The sequence below is a fragment of the Cryptomeria japonica genome, chromosome 7 (assembly GCF_030272615.1).
Source record: "Cryptomeria japonica chromosome 7, Sugi_1.0, whole genome shotgun sequence".
NCBI classification, from domain to species: Eukaryota; Viridiplantae; Streptophyta; class Pinopsida; order Cupressales; family Cupressaceae; genus Cryptomeria; species Cryptomeria japonica.
In genome coordinates, this window is record NC_081411.1 from 754,012,756 (window position 1) to 754,021,560 (window position 8,805).

Genomic DNA, 8,805 nt, shown 5'->3' on the forward strand with positions numbered 1-8,805 from the left:
GGGAAAAACCATGGTGGGAAACCTACCCACAATCAGATGATACTTTTGCAGAAAGTATGCATTACAATGAGGGGCCTACACATGCAAGAAGGCACACTGCCTAGAGTGTATTGCTCATTACAAAAGGAGTTTCATTGACTACAGAGAGGCAACAACCATCTCAATATAAATGGACAACAATCTAATAGAGTGAACTGCTAGAGATAGCATCTACCATGCCTGATTACAGTCCCGGTTAAGCTCAATACCAGAGGCCTTTGACCTCTTCCTTAATCCCAATTTGGTCACCTATGATCAACCAAATCTCCTTCGCATATGATATTGCATTTCAAGACCACGAACACTTATTCTATTCCCATACCATAGTCTATAATGAGATCTTACGTCATTTTATACCAGCCCTAAGGCCTAAATCAATTAGGTCAGCCACCTAAAAGATATTACAATGAGATCAATAGATAAATCCATTTTACAATGATATGCATGTCGGCTAAAAACCAAAACAACAACAACAACAACCAATCCATAAATCATCCTGAAACATCCCGATAACGTGTAGAGAACACATTATCATGATACCGGTCCATAACCTATGTAGGTACCAGACCTATTCTGGGTCCACCACGCCAAAGCAATGTCTTCAAGCAGTTGAAGCACGATCAAAAAACTTTTTTAGCATCCTGAAATCCATCTAGAAGTCGCACCAACACAACTTATTCATCCTGTCAAGATTCCTCAGTGAAAGCTTTGCCGATAAAACCTTAAACTAGTGCTGGTAAGGGTTTACCAGAGTGTATGCTAGCATCTAATTACCAAGTCCATACCATCTGACCAAGACATGCTCCAAAAGAACGTACCACATGTAACCAAACATATTCCATAGATCCAAACATGTTGGAAGTGTCCAACAGATAGTCTCTTTTGTCGGTAACACTAGATCTTCTACCGGTAACCAAAACATTTATGTCGGTAACCAACCATAACAACTAGTGTTGACATCAATGACAAAACATCAATGCAACACATACTCAATTCATCCATAATGTCAACAAAGTCCTCTATGTGTTGATGCAATAACATGATAAATCACCTAAAATCCATCATGAAATCATAGATAAAACATAATATGAGGCTGCCTTGATATAGTTTGTTTCTCCTTAAATCAAATTTTCTCTTGAGGAAGAAGAATTTCTCTTGAATTGATGATAATGTTAGCATGAGATTAGATTATGAAAATGAATTGAGAGAGGTGCCTTACATAGATATTTCATAATTAAAATCACCATTAGGCCAACTTAGATTTGATATATATTTTCACATAGAGTGAGATTTGAATTAGATAGGACCACCAAATTATCCTCCCGATATTCGATGAAAACAGTGTGGGACAAGGTCGAATCCCAACGACCTAGTTATATCAAAAAAAATTCAAATTTCTAGGGATGCAAGATAACAAGAATCTAATGCCAAATATAGCTCCGTGGTTCAAACCATAATGCATAGGTATGCAAAATATGCTTTAAGAGTTGAAGTTGGAGTAAGATTAAGGATAAATTTGGATAAAATAATAAAGGACAAACCTAGAATTAAGGGCCCAAATAAGAGTGTGATGATGTAATAAAGTGGAATAAGACCCATAATATTATTTAAACATTAATTTAAATCAATAAAGGTGTTATAATGCATAGAGGAAAGAGAAATACTAAAATAGGTGCTAGGAGAGTGTGAAATTGGACACACCAATAAAGGTGTACAATTCACGACGCTATAGAAACAAGATCATAAGATATTGTTATGATGTCCTCTTAATCATAAGATCGTGTATCTTAATTTCCACAAACATTAAATTTTTTGGGATAACAAATGGAAGAGCATTGCATGATATTTATCTAGAGATATGTGAATATATAATTTTTTTTTTTATGAAAACTATCAAATTACATAGATGTCAACAACTCTACCTTTATATAACGAATTACAACAATATGAGTAAGCACACATCTAAATCATAAGTTCCTCAACTAATCAAACACTCGAGTGTGAACTTGTTCAATGCCTCCAAGGGGGCTTTTAAACCTTGGTGGGTGACTTTTTAATCATAAAAATCATCCTCACCAATTCTGCTCAATCAATTGAACTACAAATTTTTATTTTACAAAATGTTAAAAACACATAAATATAAAAAACAAACATTAATGCTCTCCCATCTATCCAAATCCAAAACCGATAATAATAAAGAAAATAAAATATCAAAAGTAACCTTACCTATTGTATTTTCCCTTCTTGTGTTATGATTTCAAATACTTTTTTTGCCAAAAATGAGCTTCATATTGATCAACTCATCTATGTCTACAAACCTCAAACAACTCCCATACATCTTAAATGCAAATTACATTCAAATGTCTATCCATTCTCTTGATATGAGCTATTACCAAAGTTTTTAGTTAGCTAGAAAAATCTACTTGTTTGATGGAAATTTTGAGGAAAAAAAAAACCTATTTTTTTCTCTCAAGCTCATAAATCTTCCCAAAATAAAAACTCCTTTCTAACACTAGTGAGTATTTATAAAAGAACAATGAGTTCCACAGAAAACCTAGTGACTCCTTTGTATATTGAACTCCACTTTCCAACGAGAGAAGTTGTGATTTTATTATGCCGAGAGACATCTACAATGACATCAAAATGTCCGTAAACAAAAATTCAATTTTGAAACAATTTGACATGCAAATGATGTGTAAATGCATGAAATATACCATCTTTTGGTTTTTGTGGAGATGTTATTTTATTACTCCAAATAACATAGAACCCTCGCCACTTGTCTCCAACTATATGAAACAATTACATTCAAATGATAGTGGAAGAGTGCCATAATTTTTAAAAGGGAACAATCAATAAAATCAAGTGGCATTATGAGTATCTGATGATTCTAAATTCTGGTACATACTTAAGCAACTCTATTATTATCCATATATTTGAAACTCTTGTATACTAATATTATTGCAATCGTCAGATTCCCTTCTATTATAAGATATCTCTTGGCATAATTTACCTATATTTTTAAATATAGATATACTAGTTGATACACTCCTTTGCAAAGAACCTTTGCTTCTCTTTACTCCCTTACACAAATCATTATTGACTTCCCCTACCATCTCCAAGTTCAAAACAACTATTACTTCTTCCCATCAATCTTTTCCCACCTCCTTTTAAATCATTCAAATAAATCCAAATATAGGTATACTAGTTGATACACTCCTTTGCAAAGAACCTTTGCTTCTCTTTACTCCCTTACACAAATCATTATTGACTTCCCCTACCATCAAGTTCAAAACAACTATTACTTCTTCCCATCAATCTTTTTCCCACCTCCTTTTAAATCATTCAAATAAATCCTCAAAGTTCAAGGACAATTCGTGATGGACAACATTAGAACATACTTATTCAATACCTATTTTGTTACACATAAAAGTTTTTGTAAAAATAAATACATGTGAATGGTTAGATAATCTTTATTTGACAATGTATAATTTTTCAACCCTTAATGTTCTAGATCATATTACATGACCCATCATCCATATGAAATAGTTAGAGAAAAGAATTTTACATACGACCCATTAAAATGTGTAGTCATTTGAAAGAAACCTCTAATTAGTATAAAATTGAACAAAAGACTACGTCATCATCATGGAAGGTGATGTCTATTTAAACATTAGGATGCAAATATGATTGTATTAGGGAAGAACATCAATCGTTGAGCATGTATGAATTGTTTTGAGGGTTGTTGATACTTTTTGCTCTAATAATAGTACAAATAAAAACTATTGTTCGAATCATAAAATATCAATTTTGTGTGTTTATGCACCAATAGTTGTGACTTTAAAGTTGTTATTATTAGAAAATGTACCATTAGTTTTTTGAAAAGTAACCAATTATATGATGCCACATCAGCTATACAAATATTGGGGCCTCTTTTGCATGCCTATTGGTCTCACTTTTTTTTGGGTTCTTTTGGACACCTTGGCAAAAAGCATGTTGATGTGGCACCATACTTGATGATGTAACCCTAAAACCTTAGTTATAAGCAGATGACTTGCCAAGTAAGCTAATGTAAAAAAAATTGAATGATTTGAAATTTCTACGTAGAATTTTGAGATGCACGAAATTAAGGTGCACAATTAGTAGATCCTCTTCCCTAATGAACTGAAAATAAAAATTATTTTAATGTCTATTTTACCAGAGTACATGTATAAAAACAGTACATCCAGAGATGTGCCCAAATAACTACCATTACTCATCATTGAGTGGCGTGCCTGTCACGTCAAGTGCCACAGAGGAAAGTGGGTGCCGTTTCAGAACGTTTTGCACGCTTAAAACAACTTGTACGGAAACACGTTGGATAAGAACTGCCATGCGCAGACAGGATAAGGATGCATCCAGCTGGATATCATCCTTTATGCTAAATAGCCGTCATCAGAATCGATAGGGCTCTGGATTGGACTGTCAAACAGTATAGAATACACCATGAAATGAAGTCAGAGTGCTGGATATTAGTTTTGGCTTATCGACCCACCCACTGCAATTTCCTAAATTATTTAATGTCAGAAATTGATTTTAATCAAATGCGTCTTCCATGGTAAGGCATCGAGACGTGTATAATCTGAATTTATCGCATTTGAATTACTAATTTTAGGCAATTCTATTACTAGATGAATACCTTTTATGCACGGCTGTTCAAAAACATCAGTGTCAGATGTTTTTTGGGGTTTGAAAGGTGTAAAATTGTTATGAGTGTTTGATCTTTAAAACAGAGGATGTTTAGTTATTAAGTATATATATGAATCAACTGGCATTCAATTAGGGTATTCGACCACCTTAAATGTCCTCTGTTTTTTAGGATAAATTTTAACAGCATAAGCCCTTTCTTATCTTTATACAAACTGCTACTTATTTCTGAAGAAAAATCATGTCGTTTCCTGCACAGCACCAGGAAATACAGCCAGGGCTCGAGTATCTTATGGTACCCCAGCCCATTTCAGTTGCCCCAACTTATAAATCTGCTGGGAAATTGAAGGTAGTGTTTCTTGTTTCTGTTTTGGTTTATCAGTATAGCTGGAATTTTCTTTTTGATTGCATTGATTGATTGATTGATTCAGGGGAAAGTGGCTCTGGTTACTGGTGGTGATTCGGGGATTGGAAGAGCTGTGTGCTACCATTTTGCTCTGGAAGGTGCCACAGTTGTTTTTACTTATGTTGGTACTGTGGAGGAAATTGATGCCAATGAGACTCTGGAAAAGCTAGCAGAATACAAGACTGCTGATGCTAGAAACCCCATGAAAATCCCTGTCAAGGATTTGGGAAACGATGACACATGCAAAGAGGTGGGCATTGCATTTGGTTCTACACTTTCCTTGTATTGCATCTGTGATTTTGGGCTTTTAAGAAATGGGTCTTATTTGTGGTTCTAACTAGTGTTGCACACAAATTTTCCTATTCAAATGTTAAAAGAACAGTAGATGGCAATTCATTTGCAAAACATTAATATATTGTTAATTTATAAAGTTAAAGTGAGGGATCCAGTAAGTTTGGTAAAGGAAAATAGTCTTTTTGTAATTCAGTAAAATGTAAAAATGGTTATTGACGTTTTAACTCTAGGAAAGATGGATCTTGAATCTGTCTCTTGATATATTGAAATTAGGATGTCTTAAGACCAAAAAAGGAAAACTTTGTCAGTAATCCACTTTGCACTTTGTTAGGGATTGAGTTTGTGGATTTAAGACAGGTTCATTTCTAATCACTAATTTGATTAATTTGATTTATATAATTTATATAATGTGTTTTTGGTTCCAACATTTTGTTGTCTGCACTATTTTGAGGATTATTAATATTTAGAAATGTTTCCGGAACGTTTTTTTAATCAATATAATAAAATTTTCATTACATCAACTTTAAGAAAAGATTAGTGTTATGGTCATACATAACATCGTGCTTTAGATATGCAAATGTTCATTGTCGCCCAATTGAAACATTCTTAGAATGTTCTTTCCTTAAATGTAAAGATTTTTCCTTTTCTGCAATACAATAAAAAAACAAAAATTAAATTCTCTTTATTTTTATGATATTAAATAAATGCAATTGAATGTCTTTAATGCAAGGACATAGCAATAAATTTATAAACATGTGTTTAGTTGGCTTAGGTGAGAAATGAATGGATGGGTCTTGGTCAAAATTTGAAATATAAGGATCAAATATGTGATTGTGGGATCAATCTTGCACTCATGAGAATGGACTAGGATGATGGAGGGGTAGCATCTATGCATGGAATGAATGTTTGATCATGTGAAGTGCAATACTTGTGACTGGTATAGAAAAAGTGTGAAAAATGTATAGGTTGTAGATAAATATATGGAAATGCATGTGTATGGGGATACATAAAAGCTAGGGGGAAGGAGCCAACATTTGTAAAAGGTGGTGCCACTTTTAGATAATGTAAATGTATATATTCATTCTTTCAAAATGACATAAAACTAAATGGGAAATGACATAGATACACAAATTTTATCATTATATTTCACCCCTCTTTGGGAGGTATACAAATTTTAGAACAACCAATGACTCTCATGACTCTCAAAGTATGTAAATATCTAAAACAATTATTTAGACATAAAAGAATGCCCTGGATTCTTATAAAACGAATTTACAGAATAAGAAGTTGTTGAAAAGTACAATATGTGAGTAGCTTTAAATGTTAGAACATCACATGGGCTTTACAACCAAAACTTTCTGTTTAGACAATCTGTCATTCTTAAGAAAAACATCATATGTCTGTAAATTGGTACTTTGTGCAGGTTGTGGACAATGTTATTGCAGCGTATGGGTGCATTGACATATTGGTTAACAATGCAGCAGAAAATCATGTGGTGGAGAGGATTGAAGACATGAAAGCTGACCAAGTAGAACGCACATTTAGGACAAATATATTTTCTCAATTCTTCATTGCAAGGTAAGTGACTTAATTGATGACTTTTTGTTTTTTCATCTTCCATTTTTTCCCCTTTCTGAATCATACCATGTGTAAATCAGTCATGCGGTGAAGCATATGAAAGAGGGCTGTAACATTATCAATAGCCTTTCAAGACAAGCTTACCTAGGAATGCCGAGTACCCTTGACTATGCCTCTTCTAAGGGAGCCATTCTCACTTTTACAAGGGGGCTTGCTAGGCAACTTGCCAAGCGTGGAATAAGGGTTAATGGTGAGTCCTCTTTTTTTTTTTTTGTGCTTTTGGTTATAATTTTCATATCATGTAGATTTTGTTTTGCTAACATTTCAGATCAAACACTACAATCTATCATCAGGGCATACAGTAAGAGAAAAGAATTGAAAGGATTGTTAGCAGACCAAGCAGAATAAATAGACAGAGAGAAAGAGTTTTCCATGCCATTGTTCGTAGACCTCTTTCTTTCTATCTATTTATTCTGCTTGGTCTGCGAACAATCCTTATTCTTTTCTATTGTCCTGAAAATGGATCATAATGTTTGATCCAAAACTTTACAACATAATCTACATGATCTAATCCTGAAAAAAATACATTAAATTGTCATGAAGATCATCCAATGTTATTGTTCTTAGATTTTTTTTTTTTTTTGTCTTTTACACAGTTTTTCCAACTCTTTTCTCTATATATTATGGACTGTGAAAGTTTGAATTCTTTAATAACATTGTTTACATCCCCATTGAACAAGATTGGCACATTCTCTGCAGGTGTTGCCCCTGGACCAATATGGACCCCTGTTAATGTTGCATCTCTAGATGCCAATGCAGTAGCCCATCTGGGAGAGGATACACTGATGGGAAGAGCTGGACAACCATGTGAGGTAGCTCCATGCTATGTTTTCCTTGCTTCTCAAGATGCTTCTTACATGACAGGCCAAGTTCTCCATCCTAATGGTAGGGTTACCATTTTCTTTATTGTATTCACTTTTGTTTAAACAGAATGCAGTAGCTTCTTGCATTATCAAGTCTAATTAAAATGTTTTTCCTTGTGCAGGGGGAGCTGCCATGTACTCTTGAGACTATGATGCCTTAATTCTGTATCTGATGGTGCATTTCAATTATCTAGCCCTTGGGCTTTAGAATATGCATGTCTGCTCTTCGCTATGCACGGAATTCAAGTTCGGGTGGTCATTTTGTTCCCTTCAGTTGCAAATATGTGATTTTCTTCTTATTTGTGGGGCTTTGATTTTTAACAAGACTGTCTCACTCAATGTTTCCTCAATATGGGATTCAAGAGATGTCTTACCATTCATTACATTTTGAAGCTTTAATATATAAGCATGTATGATGGTCAATTGCCTCATGCAATATCTCGTGTATCATAATGAAAAGGCAAATTTTTTTTTTAGGGTGATTTAACTTGAACTCATAGAATGCACACAAATAAGTGTAGATTAATTTAGAGCTAATAGTGATAATTGCATTGTTAGTGTTTTTTTAAAATTTCGTTATTATATATATGATCAAATAATTAATAGTTTAAATGAAGATTTTAGAATTTGTGATGTTTGAAGATCAGAGAGATAGGATATGGCAGTTTATTATTCACATTGAGATTAGAATATTATTTTTGCTTTGGACAAGGTTGATTTCATAAACATTAAATTGTTTTATACTTACAAATTTACTTTTGCAATTTGTAGAGCTTTACTTTTCACTTTGTCTGATTTACCTATGTTTCATCAATATTTTTTAATATCTCACAATTGGTAATATTTAAAAATGCATTGAGAGGATTGTTGTTATGTCACAAG

General features: G+C 33.4%; 1 protein-coding gene across 2 annotated transcripts; it reads left to right on the forward strand.

Annotated features, from left to right (window-relative positions):
- The first annotated feature begins 4,385 nt into the window (after window positions 1-4,385).
- LOC131076413 (glucose and ribitol dehydrogenase) lies at window positions 4,386-8,399 on the forward strand. Of its 2 annotated transcripts, XM_058013582.2 has the most exons (7): window positions 4,386-4,633; window positions 4,982-5,071; window positions 5,154-5,378; window positions 6,846-7,000; window positions 7,081-7,250; window positions 7,760-7,945; window positions 8,046-8,399. In XM_058013582.2, exons 1-7 carry the CDS (start codon window positions 4,631-4,633, stop codon window positions 8,066-8,068), a joined length of 852 nt encoding a protein of 283 aa, XP_057869565.1. In that variant the 5' UTR covers window positions 4,386-4,630; the 3' UTR covers window positions 8,069-8,399. The 2 variants fall into 2 exon arrangements, with proteins under 2 accessions (XP_057869565.1, XP_057869564.1); XM_058013581.2 differs by lacking the exon at window positions 4,386-4,633 and having other exon boundaries at window positions 4,675-5,071.
- The last annotated feature ends 406 nt before the right edge of the window (window positions 8,400-8,805 follow it).

Bases quoted from the DNA above. Each gene is read 5' to 3' on its own strand.
- LOC131076413 (XM_058013581.2), top strand. From the start codon at position 4,964: ATGTCGTTTCCTGCACAGCACCAGGAAATACAGCCAGGGCTCGAGTAT. The intron at 5,072-5,153 runs GTAGTGTTTCTT...TGATTGATTCAG, and splicing joins AATCTGCTGGGAAATTGAAG to GGGAAAGTGGCTCTGGTTAC. The intron at 7,001-7,080 runs GTAAGTGACTTA...TGTGTAAATCAG, and splicing joins TCTCAATTCTTCATTGCAAG to TCATGCGGTGAAGCATATGA.